General features: G+C 37.1%; 1 protein-coding gene across 1 annotated transcript in view; it reads left to right on the forward strand.

Moving 5' to 3' along the window:
• The first annotated feature begins 837 nt into the window (after positions 1-837).
• Positions 838-25,559, forward strand: part of LOC124556273 (transcription initiation factor TFIID subunit 3-like) — a 132,049-nt gene continuing 107,327 nt past the window's right edge. The window contains exon 1 of the mRNA XM_047130258.1: positions 838-1,545. Within this exon, the coding sequence (XP_046986214.1) occupies positions 1,380-1,545 (166 nt within the window). The 5' untranslated portion in view covers positions 838-1,379. The remainder of the gene's footprint in view (positions 1,546-25,559) is intronic.

Consider the following 25,559-nt stretch of genomic DNA (forward strand, 5'->3'; position numbering starts at 1 on the left):
TGAATAATAAATGGGGCTGGTCTACAATTGTCCCTTTTCACTCTGACGAATGACAAAATGTTTCCTTAAACATGATTTTCAATTTATTAAAACAAATCATTATGACATAATGAATGAAACATTGCAGAAACTAGATATCATATCATACTGTAAATGAATGGATAAAAGTAAAGGAATAAAATTAATATTTACATTTTGTTGCAATAGTAAAAGTTTCTTGCTTCACCCAGAAATTAGGCTGTGACGCTGCTAATAGAAAATAAAAATGTATTGAAATAACTACAACAGCATGACTACCAACTGAGTCAAATCAGCTAATAAATATTTGTGTCAGACAATTGCTAATCTAAAATGTATTAAAATAACGTACACATTTTCATGTAAAAATAATTTTACTTAATTTTTTAACTATTCACCCCTGTGTTCCCTTTCACCCATTCTATGGAACTATACTTATGCTAATTTGTTATTGTATTAAAATGCTTGTGTAATCATAACTTTGTAACGCTGACACAGTCTGTCACTATGTTTACATGCAACACATCTTCTGAAAGACGAAAACCGAATTTCGGAAACCGTGTTTGTATAGTCATGACTTGCTATTGACGTAGGAAGGATAATAATAGCTAATGTCGTTACACATCTTCCACTTAATAACAAGAAAACTGTACTCTCTGGCTATTAATAAATCTATGAGTAATGGATCAAAATAACTCTCCCCCGAACCGATGAATATTTGACAGTACTAAACCCAGGGGACGTACCATTTGTTACACATTCCTTGGTCATCTGTTAAATGCAGCAGTAGTATAAACAGTACAAGAATAATATGAAGATTCATGGAGAAGCATATTTATATCGAAAGTACTTGCCACTCAAAGATTGACAGAAGGTTGCTAGTACATCTTTGTCTGATAAACTTTGCCGTTATGGATGGAATTGATAGAATGGCGTGTCTGTGTTTTGGGACGTAAATTTTACCGGGAGAAGTAGGAGTAGTTTGTCAACAGTGGTGTGGGTGCGTTACGCGAAAGTGTCATGGCGTGGGTTGTTACGTTTACACATAATTTGCTGACTGTACGGGTTTCGAATGCCGTACATATTTCGGTTGTATCAACCTTATGGCTAAAGTAAATTTGTTTAAAATTTTATATGTGAAAATGATTCTCGTTTTAAAATTTTAACCAGAAATTGAAGACACCTATCTCCAATTCTGTATGTGTGTGTTCGTGAAATTCTTAACCAGACGATTTTGAGTGCTTCCTGTCTATCGTTTGTAGTATAGTGCATGAAAGTTCAAAAGAAAGTGGAGATTAACGATGAAAAGTAGTGGACTGCAAAGGTAAAATTCCTCAGTTGTTTGGTACTCGGGAACCATAATGTGTGATGAATTCTCGAGAAAGGCCCTGAAAGTTGCAGTGGCATTGATATGTCAGACCATTGGATGGAATTCGATTATGAGCACACCTCTGGAAATTATGATTGATCTTCTTCAGAGATATCTCGTGGAACTTGGTCGAGTCACTCACCGGTATGCAGAGCTCTGTAAGTATAGCCCCTACATCAAATGTTACCCATTATGTCACTTAAAGAGAAGAAATTAGTAATAATCTGTCCAGCAGCATTTGCACTTCTTAGTTTTATCTTACGTTGTTCTCGCTTTTGATAACATCACGGCTGGAATATTGTATTCAATATACAATGATAGCAACCAACCGCCACTCGTCTGACATGACAGTCCCACTTGGAAACTACTTACAAGTTTCATCACGTGTAACTTTAAGTAGTATACAGAACACAGTTATTTCAGAGATAGTGGGGTCAGCTTGTAGATATAATTGTGTTCAAATATGTTCTGTTGGGCCTTTGATACCTAAAATAGTTCACATATTATTTACATCTGGAGAATTTGTTTATTCACAGTGTGAGTAAACCATCAGAGGTTTCTGTTGTTTGACATGAACTTGCGAATGTATTTAATGGCACACAAAAAATATTTAACTTCAGACTGAACTGAAGTTTTCCAGAGATGACTGACTTGTGTGTCACAGGATTTGATTAATTAGGTTTCAGTTTTTAAATTTTATTTATTTATTTATTTATTTATTTAATCGTGTCCAAGCCATAGACAACCCACATATTACATATACACACAAATACAAATACAATACACGTATGTAGAAGTAAAACAAACCCAAAATGGGGAGTCACATTACAATATAAAGACAAACATAGTATATATATCATATTACGTCCTGCCAAAATTCAGCGCATTTAACTGCCACTGCCGTAGCGTTTGCCAGATCTTCTTTCCCGCACACTTCCCCCATGTTGCTGCAGTCCTGGAGGTGGTCCATTGTTTGGGTCTGTCCCGTCTCGGTATCCCCATTTACACATTTTTTACATGCATTTTTAAATTGCTACCTACATATAAACTTAACAATGTTCAGTCATATGTTGGAACACTATTACAACAAAAGCAGCCATTCAAAGTTGTGGAGATATCACAAGTAGTACCATTTTAGTGTTTGTTTAGCTTCTGCAGGGCATGTACTATGACTGTTTCTGTACTGCAGGGTTTAATTGTCAAGTTGTGACCGTTAATATTCCCATATCCAAATGACACCACACTCACAACTTGACACTGTATGAGTGACAGCAGTTGAGTGAAGTGACAGTGTTATAATGAAGACACTAGACAGGTTTTTTCAGAGGTGGCTAAAAGCCATACAGAGGCCTACTGCCTTCACTGCACTGCAGGGGCAGGGACATATAAAGATAAAAAAGGATTCTGTGAAAGGTGTCTACATTTATGTAGTTTGTGCCACATGTGCTCTTAATATCTACACTTCAGCACCTATAATGTGTTGAATATGTAGTTTCCATTAGTGGACAATTCCTACATTGAGGTGTAATTCAGAATTTTGTGGAAGCATGAAATAGGGTTAGTAGGATCAGGAAGTAAATATTTTTTTCTCCCATTAATTTGCTTGCATGAGCAAGATATGGTGACAAGGCAGTAATAACTGTATGTGTTATTTTCTTGAGTATGATCATCATTTCTGTAGAAAGAACATCTGAAAATGCATTTTATTTATTTTTTACGTGATAGGCTAGTGAGACCTGTTGGGTGGTATTAATGACTGTACAATCACAAAGTGCTGTTGAGGAAGTATCTCCAGCATGTTTTGTTGCTCTCATCCAGCATTGTTTAGGTTGTTGGAATATCATTTTTTGTGTGCAAGCAAATGTCAGTATGCTCAGGTGTCCGAAGAACACTGTACAAACTGTAGGTAGATAGTCACTATGCCTACATTTCATACTTACAACACAGTTTTTTTACTGTAAATATTGTCTTTCTCAATGACTAATTAGCCCAAAATATTATTCTGAAAACATTGTGCTAATCATTTGATTTATTCAAAATTAATCAACTATTCTTACATTTGATACTGAAATTTCATCAACTCAGAGCCAAACTGTTGTGTGTCAACCCATCCTAGACATCAGGCTATGTACAGATCAGTATGTTACCACGTCCAAGATTTCATATTTACATTTGTTGGCTTAACCAACTGTCAAGCAAGCTATTGCATTCCAATGTAATGTAAGACGTTGGACCATACACACTACAAATCAGTCTGTTGCCATGATGTACATTCTAAAACCAAATATAGGGGCAAAAGGAATTTATGCAGTGTTTTGTTCTCTTTCTGTTTGCATATGTGTGACCTTACATCACCACTATGTTCCATGACAAAGCTGATGTTTGGTGTTAGTCTACGAACAGCACTCTTGTTAAGGTAGTCAAGTCTTGTGTTCCACACATGATCCATGATTTATATCATGTATGAAGCGCGAAGCTGCTTAACAGATTCACAATAATATCCAAGTTCCAGTTTTCTGGATGCAATCTACAAATGTCCATGTTCTTTTCCTGTGATACTGTTCTCGGTATTCTGTTTCTGCCCAACCTTCCTCTAATTTTTTTCCATATGTTATTTCCTTTTAGTTTTCATAAAAATACTTTCATATAATCTCACATACTTCAGTAATATTGCATATCAATGCCAGAGAAGTCTACAGATAGACCTTCTAAAGTAACTCCTTAGATGTATTCTTCTGTTTGGCTTTTTATTGCTACAAGCTTAGAATCTATAGGTTGTATTAAAATCAGAACTGAAGCTTAACAGATAAGTGAAAGAATCAGAAATGTATTGTTTCATAACATACAAGTCAAATGAGTGATTTATTGTACAGAAACTCACCAAAATTAGGCTTGTAAGTCCCTACTATACCAAATTCTAGTTTTAGGGAATTTGGTTTGGACAATATAACTATAATACATTGCTTAATATCACACACTACATGAAAACTGAAAAACTGGTCGAACAGTCCACGGGTATACTGTCGGTTCATAGTGTCAAACACATAGTGGACACTATGAACTGGCAGTATACCCGTGAACTGTTCGAGCAACAAATACACCAGGAGAAACTGAAGAACCACAACTGAAAAACTGTTGAACACTTTCTGTGTAGGTTTACATATCTCTGTTCATTTTGCTATATCCTGCTCAAATAACAATATTACCATTTTTGTACTAAGTAATAGTGCTTTTGGCTTAGTGTGCAGTGCAGTTTTATCTTCACCAAATTACTCTGTCTGATTTATATTTTTACTTTATATGTGACTGATTGCTAGTTCATACAGTAAACACTTTTTAATGCCCGTGTTAACATAATTAAATATAGAACTGAGTGGAAAGTCCAATAGTCTGCTGCAGCTGTATTTATTCAAGTCAGTTATATTTATTTATTTAGTTTCGGTCCTGTGACATCTTGTACAGATACAAGACAGGTCAATAAATGATACAGAAAGTTAAAAAATTACACACACACACACACACACACACTCACACACAGTTACATGTACAACTAATACACTTTGATAAACAAATAATTGCCATAAATTAACATTATAAAATTCTGTTTCATTCTGAGAAGTATTCATTTACAGAGTAGAAACTGTGGTCCATCAGAAATGACTTCAGCTTTTTCTTGAACAAGCTGTCTTCCTTTACCAACTTGATGTTAGGAAGGTGTGTGCCTCTATGTAGGACACTTTTCTGGTAGGCTGATGTTCTGGCATATGAGACATGAATGTTATTGCCATTTCTTGTTTTGTAATTGTGCACGGAGCTGTTCAGCTGATAGGCATTGGAGGTTCTTAAACATTCTCTTAAAAAACTATTGTTTCAAATATATATATAGGCATGGAAGGTTCAGTATCTTTAGAGTAGGAAAAACAGAGCAACATGAACCTTGCCTCTTTATGTTGCAGATGATTCTGATAGCTTGTTTCTGGGTTTTGAAACCAGATTGACTACAGGGTGCATACAACCTGTTTCGCAACTTTTAAGTTGCATCCTTTGGGGTATATAAACGATAGGCCTATGTCATATGGTGTGGAGAGTAGTTACGGAATGTCACAGAGTAACTGTTCGTGTGACTAGGTGAAGATCTCAGCCCTCCTCAATTGATAAAAAAGCTATCATCAAGTGATAAAAAAAAAATCATCTATGATGTTGTCGTGTCTGTGATAAAATCACGAACTGTCACCACTTGTCAGCCAATGTTCTTAATATTATTAGTTTTCCATTATAATTTGTTACAAATCTTAATTTTCATATATGTTTGTATATGTAGAGGGACAGAACACTTTGAATATTCAGAAGTTTATTGATATATGTAAAAATAATATACAGATTCAGTGTTACTATGTGATAGTGGTACTCGATGAAAACTTGGTTGTGGTGGCAGTGGCCTGTGGCATAGCCAAAGGGCTAGGTTAGGTTGAAAGTTGTATGTTGATAAATCCTGAAACTATATATCAGAGATAAAGTTGGTTGTAAAAGGTTTGGTTATCACTGTTAGCATTCAACCGCGATTCTTATGCATATATTTTAACAACGCGTTTCAAGAGACAATGCTCTAATCATCAGGTTGTAAAGTCTATGTCATGAAATTAAACGGACTAAAAAGACAAAATACCATCACAAATAGTTGGGAAGTCCATAGAGTAAAACAGAATTAAAAGTATATTGGACTGTGGGTCCTCGTCTTACATTGAAGTTGTTGACGCAAGTCGATGGCCGTCCCATAGCTACCAAATATGCTGTCGCACTGTGCCGGCTCGGGAGCTGTTGTGGACTGATGTGCCTAGGTGTTGTGGCGTGGTTACAGCCGTGTGCTTGACGGTAACGCTATACTTTTGGGCACCTTATTTCCTTATTGCATTGGTCTGCCATCGTTAGCCTCTCGCAGCTCCGTCAGTGACATGCTACAAGTTTAAAGTCGCATACCTACCCTAAAATAATTCTAAAAACCCGCTAAAAAATGTCATTTCTTTAAAGTTATCTTGTGCATTTAGAATATTGCTTTGTTTCTTTTCATGGATAGCTATGGATAAAGAACATAAAGATGCGTTCAGGTTAGGAAATTATGACAAATCAGCTGTTGCGAACCATATATATGAAACAGGCCATCCCCTAAATAGCATAGAAGACAATGTAGAAATATTGCATGTAGAAAAGAAAGTGAGGAAACTTGATTTACTAGAGGAATTCGAGATAGCTATCCATGAAAAGAAACAAAGCAATGTTCTAAATGCACAAGATAATTTTAAAGAAATGACATTTTTTAGCGGGTTTTTAGAATTATTTTAGGGTAGGTATGCGACTTTAAGCTTGCAGCATGTCACTAACGGAGTTGTGAGAGGCTAACGATGGCAGACCAATGCAATAAGGAAATAAGGCGCCCAATAGCAAAGCGTTACCGTCAAGCACACGGCTGTAAGCACGCCACAACACCTAGTCACGTCAGTCCACAACAGCTCCCGAGCCGGCACAGTTCAACAGCATATTTGGTAGCTATGGGATGGCCATCAACTTGTGTCAACAACTTCAATGTAAGACAAGGACCCACAGTCCAATATACTTTTAATTCTGTTTTACTCTATGGACTTCCCAACTATTTGTGATGGTATTTTGTCTTTTTAGTCCGTTTAATTTCATGACATAGACTTTACAACCTGATGATGAGAGCATTGTCTCTTGAAACGCGTTGTTAAAATATATGTATAAGAATCGCGGTTGAATGCCAACAGTGATAACCAGTATAAAAACAACTGCTACCTCGACTCCATAATGGATTATATTAAAATGTAGAAGGTTTTCTGTACCACAACTTGTCTCCATTCACTCAGTATTTAATGCCAATCCATTCACTCAATATTTAACACAGTTGTCATTATAAATAACCAAAATTTCAGAAAACAGACAAATCTCTGATAAGTAGTTAGGCTTATAGTGAACATATGGCACACAACTGTGAATAATACAAGGGAGATGGGGGTGGGGCACGAGGAGGCATAATATAATCACTCAGTTTCATATTCCAGGTACTACCTGTTACAAGTATTGCTGCTATTTCTGTATGTAATCTATTCACATATTACTACATGGCTTCCTTGAGTCAGTTTTTGTAGCCTATTGGGTGGCTTTGTGGTAGTAATTGGACAATTATGCAAAGTTTAACAAGATTAGGTGTCAGTAGCTTTATCTTTTGCTTGCCATTCAGCCTGTAATGAACAATAAAGATAGACATGCAATACTCACATTGTATTTGACATTGTAGAGGCCAACTGACTGCATACCCATATGAATTGTTAGTTAAACTTATTGTAATGGTGTTTTGTTAGTGCATTTCCAAGCAGAAAACCACAAACGTAATGCATGTTCCCATTCTAGCACCCAGCCAAAATTTCTAGTCTTGTGACTTGCATGCATAGCACATTAATCAACAACTGCTGAACTAATTAGGTACACAACTGTTTGGTTTTTTCTTCTAAAAATCCCATTTATAATGAGTTTACACATAACCGACTTCACTTTCCAGTAACAGGTGTATTCAGACAACATTTTAAAAGTTGCCAAGTGGTATATTTTAAATAAGCAAAACATCACATTTTTTTACTTGTCTTTACATCATTAGAGAGTGAGTGAGTGGGGGAGGGGGGGGGGGGTTGGAGTGTCTGTTCTCTAGTCCTTATCCTTTTCTTCCCCTTCAAACAAAACAAAGTTTCCTCAGAAATAGCGGCTCAGGTACCTGTATGGTCCATCCCTATTTAGGTTTTCTATGGCTTCCAGACACTGTTTAATGCCAGTACCAGGGTGGTTCCCTTGAATATTATATGACCAATCGCTTTGTCAATTATTACCCAAACTGAATTTGTGCCCCTTCATCCTAAAATTTCTTGTCCCTCTCTTCGTTTCTGTTTTTCAAAGAAAGTTTTTTTTTCTCTATTTTTCAGCGTAAGCAACAGAGAACCATTTTACACATTTTTGGAAAAAATTTTAAAATGCCGTATCTTTGGAACAGTTCTGGATATTTTGTTAGTTTCTTTATTTGAAAGCTAATTACTTTACAATTACAATGATATCTTCAGTTTGGCCTTATGCGTCAAAATTCTTTTGCTATAGCCTTATGATTTTTTTTTTCAAGTTTTAAAAAAAAAGTGTTTCAAAAATGCCTCCCAAAAATTTTGGTTTCATACTGTTGAGTAGTACCTCATAGTATTACATTCACAGAAAAGGAGAACTTCCACTTTTAAGTTGAACAGGTTTTATAAACAATTGAAAATTTTGCCGTACATCAAACCAGTTTCCATTACCACATTATCAAATAACAGGCTCATAAAACAAGAAGCTAGTTTTATTTTATATTGGATTTGGTTTGTTCGGAAAGATGAGCAAGAGACACATTTTCAAACATGTTAAATGATTCCAAAATATATGTGAAAATTGGAAAAACTTACAGGTTCCGAAGCATACAAGTTATGTGCACTCTGCTTAGAACTGAAATTATCTATTCAGTGAACTAAAATGTGTTCCACTGCATCAGTATCATGCTAGATATTGAGTGATGCCTTCTTGTTGAGCCAGTAGGAACTGGGGCACTCACTCACAATCTGTAAAACATTATGAACCGGAAGTGAGCACTGATGGTGGTGGTGTTGGCTTGCAGCTGGAAATTTATATCAAGTAGCTGGTCTGTATGGTAGTTGACAACAATTTAATTTAACTTTATTTTAAATTTTAATTTAACTCCTAATTGATGTCTATAATCTCTTCAACCCACCAGTCGCAGTCATACTCACAAGCCACAAACAGCCCTTTCCACAGGATGTGAATCTGAATCATCTCCTGCTGTTTCTGAGGTGTTAGCCTACAAATGAAATTTCTTCTTTCTTCCTCTTTAAAGTATGTGCAATATAAGTTCACCCATCACTTAGAGTCCAGAAATGAGTCTTCTGATTTCTTTTGATAGGTGTAGTGTTGTTGGATCATTCTTCTTTTTCTGCTGGCAGGATCCTTCAGTTTCTTTTGTGGACAAAAGAATGAGAGCTGTAGATGTGTACAATTTCACCACTCTTGTGAAATCCTTGGTGTTCTGAATTGCAGATAAACATTGGCTGGAAATAATATGTTTTTGTAGAATGGTGCTTCAACAGGCCTCCTACAGCATCACAAGGCTCTTCTCATGTTCAGTAGCACTAGGCACCCTCTCCATTGGCACAAGCAACTTAGTACAAACAGGTGGTAACAATTTATGAAGTGACTAGGAACATTATCAGAAATAATGATGAACTCCTGTGCCTGTGACTGCAGTTGAAGAATTTTGCACATGCGTGTGCTGAGTCATGTCCTGTGTCATTAGTTATAACTGCAGTACTTGTGGTCTTTTTTTTGAAAATATGTCACTCCTGTAAAAATTGAAACTTGTTCATTACCCCAGTAATTCCCTTTCACATCTTGTGGGAGAATCATGGACTAGTTCTCAGCAAAATCACATTGAAGCACACAGTTCTTCAGCCTGTCCACGTCCCTTTGCTTCTGCCATATGTTGTTGTTGCAGTTTCTTTAGATGTTTGTGTGTTAACTGTTTTGACTCTGTTTCCTAAGTCCATCCATGAAACTGTCAGTGGCAACAGTTTACTTAATTTATTTTCCTACCACATTGCATATGTAACTTGTGAAGAGTTACCTCTCACATATTCCAGATCCTGTGTCTAAAGGTCATTTGCTTTACACAACCAACCAAGGCCTCATATGTCACATATTCATGTAAGTTCTTCTAAGTTATCACACAAAGTTCAAAATTTGCACACTACACACACAAACAGACACCTCTAGGTGAGTGTGGAACCACTCACTATGGTTGTAGTGCATAAAATTTTGATTTTCCAATTGGTACTGTTGCATATTCCTTCTTGTGTACGACAAAAGTTTATCTAATACTGTGAGTCATGTACTTTTTCACTTTCACCATTTTTTGTCCTTCAACTGTTGTAGTTTTTTTGTGCACTTCGGTGACAATAGTCCCATTTATCTACCAGATAAAATGACTGTGCTATTTAAACATGTACTTCTTCTACAGGATAAGCATAATAGAGATCTGATCTTCCAAACACTCATTTTACAGATCTCACATTTCTTGAGTTGTCCCCCATACATTTTGCTGATGGAGTGTGGTGCAAAATTGCTTTCTTTGAAAATTACTGTTGGCTGATAGTTAAAACTTTTTCATTGTAAGATGCACATGATTCAACAGCCGAACTGAAGTTTGAGAAAGGTAATGTGGAAGCTTCCTTTGATTAATTTTTTTCTGAAGGTGGAATTTCTACTTTAAAGTCAGTGGTCACTTATGCTTTGGTGTACTCCCCCACAGGTTCAGTACCTGACCGTTTCAAGAAATGTAATTCTTCCTCTTTGGCAGCTTGTGTCCCAAACCAGGTACTTTTTTGGACAAAGTAAAAAAAAAAAGGGTTTTTTTTTAAAAATGTGCTAAATTCAATAACATCTGAGACTGTGGAGGTAACCCCATGCCTGAATTGATATGGGTTGTGTGACAGCAGATTTTGTAAGTGAATTTATGAGTTGCAAAATAGCTCTAAAATTGATAATTTATTGTATAGGCTAGAAACAAAAAGCAGCAGTTTCTTATCTTGCAGAGCATATGCTTTATTGTAGGGAAAATTTGTTTATCAGTGGATATGGGTAATAGTTCTGTAGCAAGTCTGAGAGTGTGGCCGATGCCAACTGATTAAATGAGTTTTGTAAAATATGGAAATATTTAACCTACTAGTATCGTCCATCCCTTTTGACTCGTGAATCATATGAATGATGGAAATAAGCCCAGTTGAAATCCAATGTGCATAAAATATGCACCAAAATAAAATTACAGTAAAAGTTATTCTCATAATGTCACATTTGTGTGTATACTTCACTTGTGCATTACTTACCTGAGTAAGGTTTTAATGAGTATGTACTTTACCATTGACTCAGCCTGATAATGGAAATGCCAATAGATATCGAATGCTCTATCTTGTTTCCGAAGAGGTGGGGGGAATAAAGAGCCAGTATACCTATCCTTTACAGGCATTTTGGTGTTATTTAAGGAAGCCCTGAGACCATTGGGTAACCATTTGATGTTGTCAGTCATCAAGTACAGTATGGATTTCTTGACTTTAATATGGACTCTAATATACATGATATGTGCATTGTGTATTTTACATACAAAATGTGTAATCCCCCTACTTTTCTTTCAGAATTTGAAGTGATAAATTTTTTGTGTCACCTCTCACTTATTGGTTCCAAACACGTGGTTTAACTTTACAACTTACTACCTTGTTATCTTCAGGAGTTTGTAGCAAATCTGTATCCTAAATAAAATTGCACTGTAGTCTGCCCCTTGTGTTACTTGCAACTAATTGTTCTAACTGTGTCCTTCCCACTCATTCTAATAAAAAATGCTAATGTGGGGATATTTTCCGTACATTATTTCCTGAAGAATATTATCAAAGCTTCTTTGGTTTATAAGTACATATAATGCATTTTTACTGCAGTGTCACTGCCCGGTCTAATGTATTTTTCATTTGCCTAAAGTACTGTTTACAGGCAGCTACCTGCCAGTTTTAATTTGTTCATGCTTCCATTTTAAATTTGTTTATCCCTTTTTATAAGAATATGGTGCTGTACCACAATCTACATCTAAGTTCATACTCATTGTGAATTATCCATTCAACTGTAGAATAAGACACTGCTTGGAAAATATGTAATAAAGTTATTTTTTGGGAACTTGAGACGGCTTCTTGCTTAAATTAACAGTATGTAATTAGTACATAGTTGCAGGGGCAACAGTCTGGATGATTGACTGATCTGGCCTTGTAACATAAACCAAAACGGCCTTGCTGTGCTGGTACTGCGAACGGCTGAAAGCAAGGGGAAACTACAGCCGTAATTTTTCCCGAGGAAATGCAGCTTTACTGTATGATTAAATGATGATGGCGTCCTCTTGGGTAAAATATTCCGGGGGTAAAATAGTCCCCCATTCGGATCTCCGGGCGGGGACTACTCAAGAGGACGTCGTTATCAGGAGAAAGAAAACTGGCGTTCTACGGATCGGAGCGTGGAATGTCAGATCCCTTAATCGGGCGGGTAGGTTAGAAAATTTAAAAAGGGAAATGGATAGGTTAAAGTTAGATATAGTGGGAATTAGTGAAGTTCGGTGGCAGGAGGAACAAGACTTTTGTTCAGGTGATTACAGGGTTATAAATACAAAATAAAATAGGGGTAATGCAGGAGTAGGTTTAATAATGAATAAAAAAATAGGAGTGCAGGTTAGCTACTACAAACAGCATAGTGAACGCATTATTGTGGCCAAGATAGACACAAAGCCATGCCTACTACAGTAGTACAAGTTTATATGCCAACTAGCTCTGCAGATGATGAAGAAATTGATGAAATGTATGACGAGATAAAAGAAATTATTCAGGTAGTGAAGGGAGACGAAAATTTAATGGTCATGGGTGACTGGAATTCGTCAGTAGGAAAAGGGAGAGAAGGAACCATAGTAGGTGAATATGGATTGGGGGGAAGGAATGAAAGAGGAAGCCGCCTTGTAGAATTTTGCACAGAGCATAACTTAATCATAGCTAACACTTGGTTCAAGAATCATAAAAGAAGGTTGTATACCTGGAAGAATCCTGGAGATACTAAAAGGTATCAGATAGATTATATAATGGTAAGACAGAGATTTAGGAACCAGGTTTTAAATTGTAAGACATTTCCTGGGGCAGATGTGGATTCTGACCACAATCTATTGGTTACGAACTGCAGATTGAAACTGAAGAAACTGCAAAAAGGTGGGAATTTAAGGAGATGGGACCTGGATAAACTGAAAGAACCAGAGGTTGTAGAGAGTTTCGGGGAGAGCATAAGGGAACAATTGACAGGAATGGGGGAAAGAAATACAGTAGAAGAAGAATGGGTAGCTCTGAGGAATGAAGTAGTGAAGGCAGCAGAGGATCAAGTAGGTAAAAAGACGAAGGCTAATAGAAATCCTTGGGTAACAGAAGAAATATTGAATTTAATTGATGAAAGGAGAAAATATAAAAATGCAGTAAATGAAGCAGGCAAAAAGGAATACAAACGTCTCAAAAATGAGATCGACAGGAAGTGCAAAATGGCTAAGCAGGGACGGCTAGAGGACAAATGTAAGGATGTAGAGGCTTGTCTCACTAGGGGTAAGATAGATATTGCCTACAGGAAAATTAAAGAGTCCTTTGGAGAGAAGAGAACCACTTGTATGAATATCAAGAGCTCAGATGGCAACCCAGTTCTAAGCAAAGAAGGGAAGGCAGAAAGGTGGAAGGAGTATATAGAGGGTTTATACAAGGGCGATGTACTTGAGGACAATATTATGGAAATGGAAGAAGATGTAGATGAAGACGAAATGGGAGATAAGATACTGCGTGAAGAGTTTGACAGAGCACTGAAAGATCTGAGTCGAAACAAGGCCCCGGGAGTAGACAACATTTCATTAGAACTACTGATGGCCTCGGGAGAGCCAGTCATGACAAAACTCTACCATCTGGTGAGCACAATGTATGAGACAGGCGAAATACCCTCAGACTTCAAGAAGAATATAATAATTCCAATCCCAAAGAAAGCAGGTGTTGACAGATGTGAAAATTACCGAACTATCAGTTTAATAAGTCACAGCTGCAAAATACTAACGCGAATTCTTTACAGATGAATGGAAAAACTGGTAGAAGCCGACCTCGGGGAAGATCAGTTTGGATTCCGTAGAAATGTTGGAACACGTGAGGCAATACTGACCTTACGACTTATCGTAGAAGAAAGAATAAGAAAAGGCAAACCTACATTTCTAGCATTTGTAGACTTAGAGAAAGCTTTTGACAATGTTAACTGGAATACTCTCTTTCAAATTCTGAAGGTGGCAGGGGTAAAATACAGGGAGCGAAAGGCTATTTACATTTTGTACAGAAACCAGATGGCAGTTATAAGAGTCGAGGGGCATGAAAGGGAAGCAGTGGTTGGGAAAGGAGTGAGACAGGGTTGTAGCCTCTCCCCGATGTTATTCAATCTGTATATTGATCAAGCAGTAAAGGAAACAAAAGAAAAATTCGGAGAAGGTATTAAAATTCATGGACAAGAAGTAAAAACTTTTAGGTTCGCCGATGACGTTGTAATTCTGTCAGAGACAGCAAAGGACTTGGAAGAGCAGTTGAACGGAATGGACAGTGTCTTGAAAGGAGGATATAAGATGAACATCAACAAAAGCAAAACGAGGATAATGGAATGTAGTCAAATTAAGTCGGGTGATGCTGAGGGAATTAGATTAGGAAATGAGACGCTTAAAGTAGTAAAGGAGTTTTGCTATTTAGGCAGTAAAATAACTGATGATGGTCGAAGTAGAGAGGATATAAAATGTAGACTGGCAATGGCAAGGAAAGCGTTTCTCAAGAAGAGAAATTTGTCGACATCGAGTATAGATTTAAGTGTCAGGAAGTCGTTTCTGAAAGTATTTGTATGGAGTGTAGCCATGTATGGAAGTGAAACATGGACGATAACTAGTTTGGACAAGAAGAGAATAGAAGCTTTCGAAATGTGGTGCTACAGAAGAATGCTGAAGATAAGGTGGGTAGATCACGTAACTAATGAGGAGGTATTGAATAGGATTGGGGAGAAGAGAAGTTTGTGACACAACTTGACTAGAAGAAGGGATCGGTTGGTAGCACATGTTTTGAGGCATCAAGCGATCACAAATTTAGCATTGGAGGGCACCGTGGAGGGTAAAATTCGTAGAGGGAGACCAAGAGATGAATACACTAAGCAGATTCAGAAGGATGTAGGTTGCAGTAGGTACTGGGAGATGAAGCTTGCACAGGATAGAGTAGCATGGAGAGCTGCATCAAACCAGTCTCAGGACTGAAGACCACAACAACAACAACAACAATTAGTACATAAGAGGCCAGTTGTATTTTTCAGAAATAGGAACAAGAACTTCAGAGTACCTGCATAAAATCGTGAGATACCATTCAGAAAATGAGGAACGATGATAAAAATATCCCTGGAGTTCACTGACATAGCCCAACCATGCAAAGTATGTTTGGTGATGAAGGTGTTTCAGATGAAAGAATATGAAGCTGTGTGTATGCAGTACTTTAAACAAATGAAAACTAAAACAAAATTTATAAGCTCAGAGGTATACAAATAGCAAGAACATCAAGCACTTCTCAGGCTACTTCAATTTTATTTTCATTGTGTTGCAATTTCTTGCATTGGTTCCTTCATTTAAAATGGAATTAGTGTGACCTACATTTATTGGACACATACACACTTAAAAGTTGTTGCAGTATTTCTTGTGTGAATTACTATTTAAGTTATTGGGCAGAAAAGAAAATTGTGATACCACTTGTCAGCTTTGACTCATGACATCATCAATATGGCGGACACCCCTATTTAAAGTGTATACAATATGGCATCCATAACATCCTTATTACAAACATGGACAGACACAAATAATATGAGAAATATTTAGTTGCAGAAATACAGTGAAAATAATGAGACAGCTGTGGAGATTAATGGTTTTTGTGTGGGCAAACTAAATATATGGCAGTGCTAATAATGCAGGCATGCCAAAACAAATATTAATGCGGAAATCAAGCAAACATAGTTATCAACAATCATTGAAACCAAAACAGAAAAAAAGCTATTATTGGAAATTTCCCTTGACCCATATAGCTCAGACAAAGTTTGCAATAGCACGAACCCATTCATAGCTCCAAAATGCGATGCCGGAAATTTCTTTCATGCTATATAGCTAAAATGAAGTTCACAGTACCACAAAAACAAAACTCGCTCATATAAGTAATATCAAAAGCATGACCTCGACAACGTAGGTAAAACAGACTCCACGATACCTACCAACCATAGTCCAACATAATTACCAATCCCTAACAACATAACTCAAAAATTCATAAGAAAAGCATTAACACCATTATTGGTGTTCAAGAAACACTCAATTATGTACGTGCGCGCGCGCGCACACACACACACACACACACACACACACACACACACACACACACACAATATATATGTATACTATATAGCTTCTCCATGAATGTAATTCTTCACATACTTGGCAATTGAAGCGAATAACTGTAGAAATGATCAACACGTACCCGCTCATTCTACCATGCAGGGAACTACTCGCGAAGTTTTTCTTTTTACCTGTAACCAACAAAAACGAAACATAAAATTAAATATTGAACCACAATCAACATACCACACCAATAATTCCAAACCCAATAACTGCCTGTAAATGCCAACATTAGAGTACCTCACTAATAAAGTGCAAATGCCGGGATGGTTCCTTTGAAAGGGCACGGCCGATTTCCTTCCCCATCCTTCCCTAACCCGAGCTTGTGCTCCGTCTCTAATGACCTCGTTGTCGACGGGACGTTAAGCAACACTAACCTAACCTAACCTAACCTAACCTAACCTAACTAATAAAGTGCCACAAACTCTTCTGATATTATTCTCCAAACAGCACTCACACAGTCCAGTGACTCACTATATTTCTCACAAACAATTTGTAAACATAAGCAGCTTACACCAGATAGTGCCAATTCAAACTCCAACACGCCTCAAACATGGTCCATTTTCAAATACACCAAGTGTTCCAAAAAGAAGTAAAGAGGAAACCTCAAATTATGTGCTGTGACTAGAGTTTTACTGAGGCAGGTGTGGAAACAGAAGGCAGTAGAGTTTAAGTTTCGGATTGATTTAACAACTGATGAATAGCCCATACATTATACAGGGTGATTCAAAAAGAATACCACAACTTTAAAAATGTGTATTTAATGAAAGAAACATAATATAACCTTCTGTTATACATCATTACGAAGAGTATTCAAAAAGGTTTTTTTTCACTCAAAAACAAGTTCAGAGATGTTCAATATGGCCCCCTCCAGACACACGAGCAATATCAACCCGATACTCCAACTCGTTCCACACTCTCTGCAGCATATCAGGCGTAACAGTTTGGATAGCTGCTGTTATTTCTCGTTTAAAATCATCAATGGTGGCTGGGAGAGGTGGCTGAAACACCATATCCTTAACATACCCCCATAAGAAAAAATCCCAGGGGGTAAGATCAGGGCTTCTTGGAGGCCAGTGATGAAGTGCTCTGTCACGGGCTGCCTGGCGGCCGATCCATCGCCTCGGGTAGTTGACGTTCAGGTAGTTACGGACAGATAAGTGCCAATGTGGTGGCGCTCCATCCTGCTGAAATAGGAATTGTTGTGCTTCTTGTTTGAGCTGAGGGAACAGCCAATTCTCTAACATCTCCAGATACTGTAGTCCAGTTACAGTAGCACCTTCGAAGAAAACGGGACCAAAAACTTTATTGGCTGAAATGGCGAACAAATGTACAACTAAATGAAACTTTATAGCTCCCTTAATTCGCCGACAGATAGTGCTTAGCTCTGCCTTTTGTGGTTGCAGAGTTTTAAATTCCTAAAGTTGTGGTATTCTTTTTGAATCACCCTGTATTTTGACATCATTTAATAATTTTATCTTTATAGACCCCTAACTGTTATTTCATTGTGTCTTTATTTTTCTTTCTTTATTATTAATATTGTATCAAACTGTAACTATCATACAATTGGTCAGTATACCATAATTATGAGGCCATGTAAACAAGTTCAGGTATTTGTACTACATGTTCTTGGGTACAAGGGAGTAGTTGATGTAAATTGTTAATTTCAATAACTGCGTGAAAAATTCTCATGCACTACGTTGACAGTTATTCAAGGCATTAAGCAGTTTTACATGCATGTATGCCAGTGAGTAATGAGCAGGCAAAACAGCTTGCTGCTGGTCTTGAAAAGCTTTTTTGAGTCGTGATTGGAGTATGGTTGCATGATATACTAGGCAGCATGTTGAAAATCTCGGAGTAAGTGAATTGTGAAGAAATATGGTGGGCCCTTTGGGAGTACAAAACTAGTCAATTTAAAAGTTGTGTGCAGAGGGTCAGAAAGTCGTGTGGTCAGACATGTGATGGTGCAACATGCATATTAGTATCAGTAATTTATTTGACCTAGAAATATTTTACAGTGATATAAAATTAGATCAATTAGCATAATACAAGGAAAAGTTACAATAATTTAAGGAATAAAGGTAACAACTCACCTATTAGTGGAGATGCTGATCCGTCAGTAGGCACATAAAGAAGACCAAGAAATTTGCTACTTTTAGGATGGATTCTTCCCCTGAGCTAGAGTACACATACATACACGTACTGGAAAATGTAACTGGCAAATCTTACCTTCATAGTCTCAGATGTTATTGAATTTAGCATATCTTAAAATGAAGGACTAAGTAAGGAACACACATTTTTGTGTTTTTTCTGAAAAAATTTCTGCTCAGAGATACATCCCTCCAAAGATGACACTGCGTATACTTTTTTTAAGCTGTGAATTTCAGAAAAAATTTCAAATGCTGTATCTCTGGAACAGCTCTAGATATTTTGTTGGTTCTTTTATTTGAAAGATAATTGCTTTATGTTTACAAAGAAATCCTCCATTTGGAATTACCTGTCAAAGTTATTTTACTATAGCATGCTGAACTTTTTCATAATTTATGGATTTTTTTTTTCAAAAACACCAATCATAAAATTTTGATTTTTTTTTTTCCTGTTGATTAGGACCATATGGTTCTACATTTCCTGAAAAGGAGAGCTTCCACTTTTAGGTAGAACAGTTTTTACAAACAATTGAATTTTTTGCCATACATATAACCTGTTTTATTACCTTATTATCACATAACAGGCTCATAAAGATCAAAACCTAGCCTTATTTAACATAATTTTAGTTTTGAAAGATGAATAAGAGACTCATTTTTCAAGCATTTTAAATGGTTCCAAAATATATGTGAAAGGTCCAAAGACTTAAAGGTTTCAATTTATACAACTTCTGTGCACTATTTTGTACTGAAATCAGCCAATCAATGAACTAAAAATGTGTTTCACTGCTTCAGTATCTTTCTTTGATATAGTGTGATGCCTTCCTGTTGAACCAATAGGAACTGGAGCACTTACAATCTTAAAAACATTGTGAACAGGAAATGAGCACTGACGGCATTGTTGCTTCCATCAACTGGAAACCCATAACCAGCAGCTAGTTCGTTCACCACTTTGAGTCCAAAGTCTTCTGAATTCCTTTCACAGGAGTAGTTTGTTTGCACCATTCTTCTTTTTTCTTTTCACAGAATTGTTCGATTTCCTCTTTGGACAGAAGAATGAGGGCTGTGGATGAGTAAGATTTCATGACACTCGTAAAATCCTCACCATTCTGAATCACAGCTGTATTTGGTCTGGAAAGATTATGTTTTGTAGCATGGCCTCTTACACCATCACAAGGCTCCTTCCCGTGACCAGTAGCACTGTATACACTGTATACCCAGTCAGTTTGCACAAGCGACTTACTCAATTCAAACAGCTAATAACGATTTTTAAAATGACTAGGAGCACCATCAGAAATGATGATGATCTTCTCTGCCCTTGTTTGCAGTTGAAGAATTTTGCGCATTGCTAGCAAAGCATGTGCTGAGTCATGCCTTGTGTCATCACTTACAAGTGCACCACTTGAGGTCTTGTTTTGAAAATATGTCACTCCTGTAAAAATTGAAACCTGGTCATTACTCCCACTTGTTGTGGGAGAATTACAGACCAGTTCTCAGCAAAATCACAGTGAAGCACTAAACATAGTTCTTCAGCCTGTACACACCCTTTCACTTCTGCAATGAGTTGTTACAATTTCTTCAGATGCTGGTGTGTTACTGCTTTCACTGACCATTTACAAAGTTCGTCAATGAAACTGTCAAAGGCAACAGTTTTCTTAGCTAGTTTTATTTTCTTCCCATGTCACATGTGTAATTTCTGCAGAGTTATCTGCTACGTCTTCCAGGCCAAGTGTCTGTAAAGATAATTTTCCCTTTCCAGAGCAGACACGACATTACTGAAACAAACAAGTTTTCTCGCTTTATGTCACAGACCACTAATGACTTCACACACCCAACCAGGGTGTCATATGCCACGTTCTCCAGTATGTTTTTCGAAGTTACCACACAAAGTTCAAAATTTGAGTAGCACACACATAAACAGACATCTCTGGGTGGATGTGGAACTACCCACTTAAGTCAGAGTGCATAAAATTTTGATTTTCCAATATCTGAAGTTGTATAGTTGCTCTTATAAATTGCAAAAGTTTCTTTAATACTGCCAGTCATGTACCTCTTCACTTTCATTACTTTTTGACCTTCAACTGTTACAGTTATAGTGTCTTTTTTTGTTGGCGCTCTGGTGAGAACAGTCCCATTTATCTTCCAGATAAAATAACTGCACTATTTGAACTTGAGCTGCTTTTACAGGATGACCATAATAGGGGTCTGGTCTTCCAAAGACTCCTTTTACAGACCGCACATTTCTTGATTTGTCTACCATATACTGATGGAACTTGGTTCAAAATTGTTTTCTTTGAAAATGTCTCTGGAATAATAGTTAAAACTTGCACCTATTCACTGCAGGATGTGCAATTTTCAATAGCTGAATTGATATTTGTGAAAAATTCCTGGCAAGAGGTGCAAGAGTGCTTTGGTTCATTTTCTTCTGAAGATGGAATTTCTACTTTGAAGAGTGTGGTCAGTTTTGCTGTAGTGTATTCATCCATAGCTTTAGTAATTTCTCTATGCTTTCTTGATTTACAGAGCTTATGACTCAACTTCACTGACCACGGTTTCTTAACAGGACTAACTGTCGTTAACCAATTCAGGGTATTTAATTCTTCCTCTATTGATACAAAATCTGCATCATCTGCACCATGGCAGGCCTCACCATGTTCAGATACTATCATTGTTATTACTCTGTCAAAACATTTAGACCACAAAAAGTTGTCACTTGAAACATCTTCACTTTGAAACAGAGTCTTCAACTGAGGACACTTATTCCCAACCTGAACAATGTCTGTTTTATTGGATATGCAGGTAGTCAGCACACTTCACTCTCCTGTGGCCCCAGTCAGAAGACATTTCAGACAGCACTTTTCACAAAACACACTGTAACTGTGTCAACTGAAAGTTCGTCATGAAAACACAGAACTCACTGAATGGTCTCAGATTTCTTAGAAGCCTCTTCAGTAAACAAATTAGCACTGAACAACTACAGACAGAAACCTGACAAGAAACTACAACAGTGTATAAGAAATATCTGCAACAATGAAAGTGAAAAGAAATAACTACAACAAAGAAAGTGATTAGAAATAACTGCAACAAAGACATTAGAAATAAACATTGTAACAAATAAATTAGTAAGAAACAACGTTAGTGAAGACATACATTACCCTTGGAAGTGGGGGGGGGGGGGGGGGGGGGACCTGTCCGACTTAAAAGTGGAAAATCTACTTTACAGATAATATAGTACTACATGGTACTAGTCAGCAGAAAAAAATCAAACTTTTCTGAATTGTGTTTTCAAAAAACATGTGCTTTCTGTAAATCATAAAAAAATTCAAAAAGCGACAGTAAAAGCACTTTTGATAGATATGTCCAAACGGAGGATACCATTGCAACCATAAATCATCTTTCAAATAAATAAAAAAAAACCTCTAACAAAATATATAGAACTGTAAAAGAGATACAACAGTTTAAAACTTTTTCAGAAATTTGCATCTTCAAAATGGTGTTCGCAGTGTCCTCTTTGGAGGCCTGTATCTTGGGCCAGGAATTTTTTTGGAGAAAACAAAAAATATGTGTTTCTTACTTTCTTGTGAATTTTAACATATGTTGAATTCAACAACATCTGCGACTATGGAGGTAACTCCCCTGCCTGAAGTGATACGAATTATGCCAACTGGATTGGTTAAAAAAATAAATCTACTCACCAAGTGGCAGCAAGAGAGAACACACATAAAAGTTAAGGAAATGTGCAAACTTTCAGACCCAATGGCTCCTTTGGCAGAATAGTTGAAGAGGAGGGAAGAGGGATCAAAGAAAAGGGCTGGCAAGGTTTAGCAAATGGCAAGAGTTACAGAAAAGTCACCCACAACCCCAGACTAGGGGAGATGAGATGAGAAGGTAGGTTGTGGGTGAATGTTCTGCAATCCCCCCCATTTTCTAAACCTCACCAGTCCTTTTCCTTCATCCCTCTTCCTTCCCTTTCAACTCTTATACCAGAAGAAAGAGCTCCTAAAGCTTGCATATTTCCTTAACTCTTATGTGTTTTCTCCTGCGACCATTTGGTGAGCAGAGTTTTTGTGTATCTGGTTATATTAAACACACACTTGAGTCACATATGCAGACATATTAATTGACATGTATGTTTGATGATGAGAGGACAGAACAGGTAGTTTACTGTGGCCCTGTTGGAGGGACCATCCGGGCATTTTCCTGAAGTGATTCGGAAAAACCGTTAGAAACCTAAATCAGGATGGCGGGATTGCAAATCTGAAGCCGTTTAATTTTCCCTGTGTATGACAAACCAGCAAGAAAATTTCTTCTTCCACACACTCTATCCTATGAAAGAAGCTACGTTCAAGAACTGTCCCTTGACTATGACAAAGCCATTCTCTGCTCCAGGCTTCCTCCCAGATGTGCTACTCGAGTGGGATCCATAAGAGTGTCACTGTGAACTAGGGCAAAGTGGAAGACCATAATTTGCCGACTGAAACCTCATGCTTGATCCATAAGGGTTGCTCAGATAGTAGAGAATTGTGTGTGAAAGACACACATAGGACTTTGAATCCTAATCCAACAGAAAGTTTCATATTGTTTGGAATGTTCAGTAGTGTTTATGCTTATAGTGGTGCTACTAATTTTAGGAGTAGATGATGATAAATACATTAGCCATAGTAATTTTAGATGTGGTAACAACAGCTGATCAAAAACTGACATGAAAACAGTCTAAAAATCTTTTTGTTAGTACTTATTGATAGGTTTTGGATATTTAATCATGCTCAGCCCCAAATGTCTGTTGGACAATTTGGTCCGAAGCTGGTTATATTACTGAAGCTGCTCATCAAGTACTGATATAAAGTGATTTGAACTGTTTTAAGGTCAATTATAGTATTAGTATCAACAACAGTTGTTTTGTTGCTTATGTTGTGCTGTGCATTATAAAAAGTAGATAAGATAGTGGTGTATAAGAGGAAGAGAATGGTGTCAGCTATTCTAGAGCTGAAGATAATAGATTATATTGCTTGAAGACTAAATAACAGTTAACTATCTCACTAGGCAAATGCGTGTCATTTGTATTTTATTATAGAAAGTTGATGTTATGAGACTTGGATGGAAATCAAGTGAGTCCCAGTTTTGACTATAAGGTCCATCTTCAGATGACTTCCTATGTTTGATTTTATGTATTTACATTTCATTGGAAATGTAACATTGGCAGTTGCTTCCTGTGGTTAAACTTTTCTGTAATGATAACACCCTGTAACAAGGGCACCACCATTTCAAGAATCTTTGACCACAGGAACTGACCTTCAGTGTTTCATTGTCAACTAAATGTAAACACAAAACTAAACTTCAACAGTCACTGGAAGATGAACCTGTCAGTCCAAAACTGGTTAAGGCTCTGAATTGAATAATCAGAGTAATCAAAAATGGCTGGTTATTGGATTTACATTCACCAGAGAAATAACCTTAATATCATTTGTCATCTTGCCATCTTTTGCCAGACTTCATACCATGAAACTTGTCTTGTTATTAGTAGCAACTTGAGGGCTTCAGAAACATGCTACAATTATTTTAATTTCAGTTACTGACTTTAATTTGGAATAAGAGTTGATCAGCAGCTCTGTGTATCAGACACAGTCTTACGTACATTATTGCAGTGTCCGTGTTGTTCAGAAGTATGGTGCAAAGTTCCTTCTGACATGCATGCATGACCGAAGGGACAGGCACTGCAGCGACTACAGCCATTATGAAATACATAACATCTGTTCGCATTTGCGAATGTGGCCGACCATGAGCTGTGTAATGGGATGATGATGATGAAAATTTATGCCAGACTGGATCTCGAACCTCAATTTCCTACTTATCGTGAGTGCTTGCATTGACATTAGGGTAGATGAGCATGACTTGTGGACGACAAACCCGAGCTTCCATGTGTCATCAACCGTGTGTCAACAATGGATGTATGAATGCAGGTTGTAGACACATTGTTCACAAGATATAGAAGTTTGGGTCTGGCCGTGAGTTGTGCTTGGATAGCCTAATGGTAAGGTGACCACTTGTGATAAGCAGGTAATCTGTGTTCAAGTCCTGGTCCAGTACAAATTTCCATTGTCATCATTCCATTATACAACTGATGATTGTCCATATTTGCAACTGGGTCATTCCATGTCAATTCAACCAATTTGAGAAAATGTTCCAGCTGGTAGTCTCAGCTTTGGCGGAAATTTAGCACACCAGTGCTACCAAGTGTGGAACACTCATGTACAAAATTTTAAGTTCCCCTGCCAATTAGTTCCAGAATTATGGCTTGTGAAAGAAGGTGGCGTGACCCGGAAATTGCAACCCGTATCTGGCAATCTATCATCAGACCCAACTTCAGGTCTTAATAACTTTTGAACTATTCCGCACAGTCCAGTGAAAGTTTTACAACCCAGTAACATCCACTTAGAGAACACGCACTATGAATCAAAACACCAACAACATATTTCTGAGGGAAAATAAAAAATTCCAAAATGTGATTAAAAAACTGTAATACGTTAAAAGGTACATATTGTAAGTGCCCTCTATGCCAAATATAATTCACTCAAAAAGGGTAAAAAAAAATTTTGTGGTAAGCTTAATGTGGCCTAAACACACACAGAACTCATCTTGCCCATATCAGTCACGCAAACAGAGTTACATGCACACAAAAATACAAAAATTTGAAAAATTACCTGAAAAACATGGATTTTCTAAGTGTGGTAGCACAAAAGGGACAAGTGATATCCAAGCCAATTTCAGGCACTGCATAAGTAGACCATAATATAATGTGTGGCAAAATTTCAACTTGTTATTGCAAGGCATTTGTATACAATAAAAGTTGACAGAGATGTATTTGGTCATGTTTCTTTTAACA

The sequence above is a fragment of the Schistocerca americana genome, chromosome X (genome assembly GCF_021461395.2).
Source record: "Schistocerca americana isolate TAMUIC-IGC-003095 chromosome X, iqSchAmer2.1, whole genome shotgun sequence".
Lineage (NCBI taxonomy): Eukaryota > Metazoa > Arthropoda > Insecta > Orthoptera > Acrididae > Schistocerca > Schistocerca americana.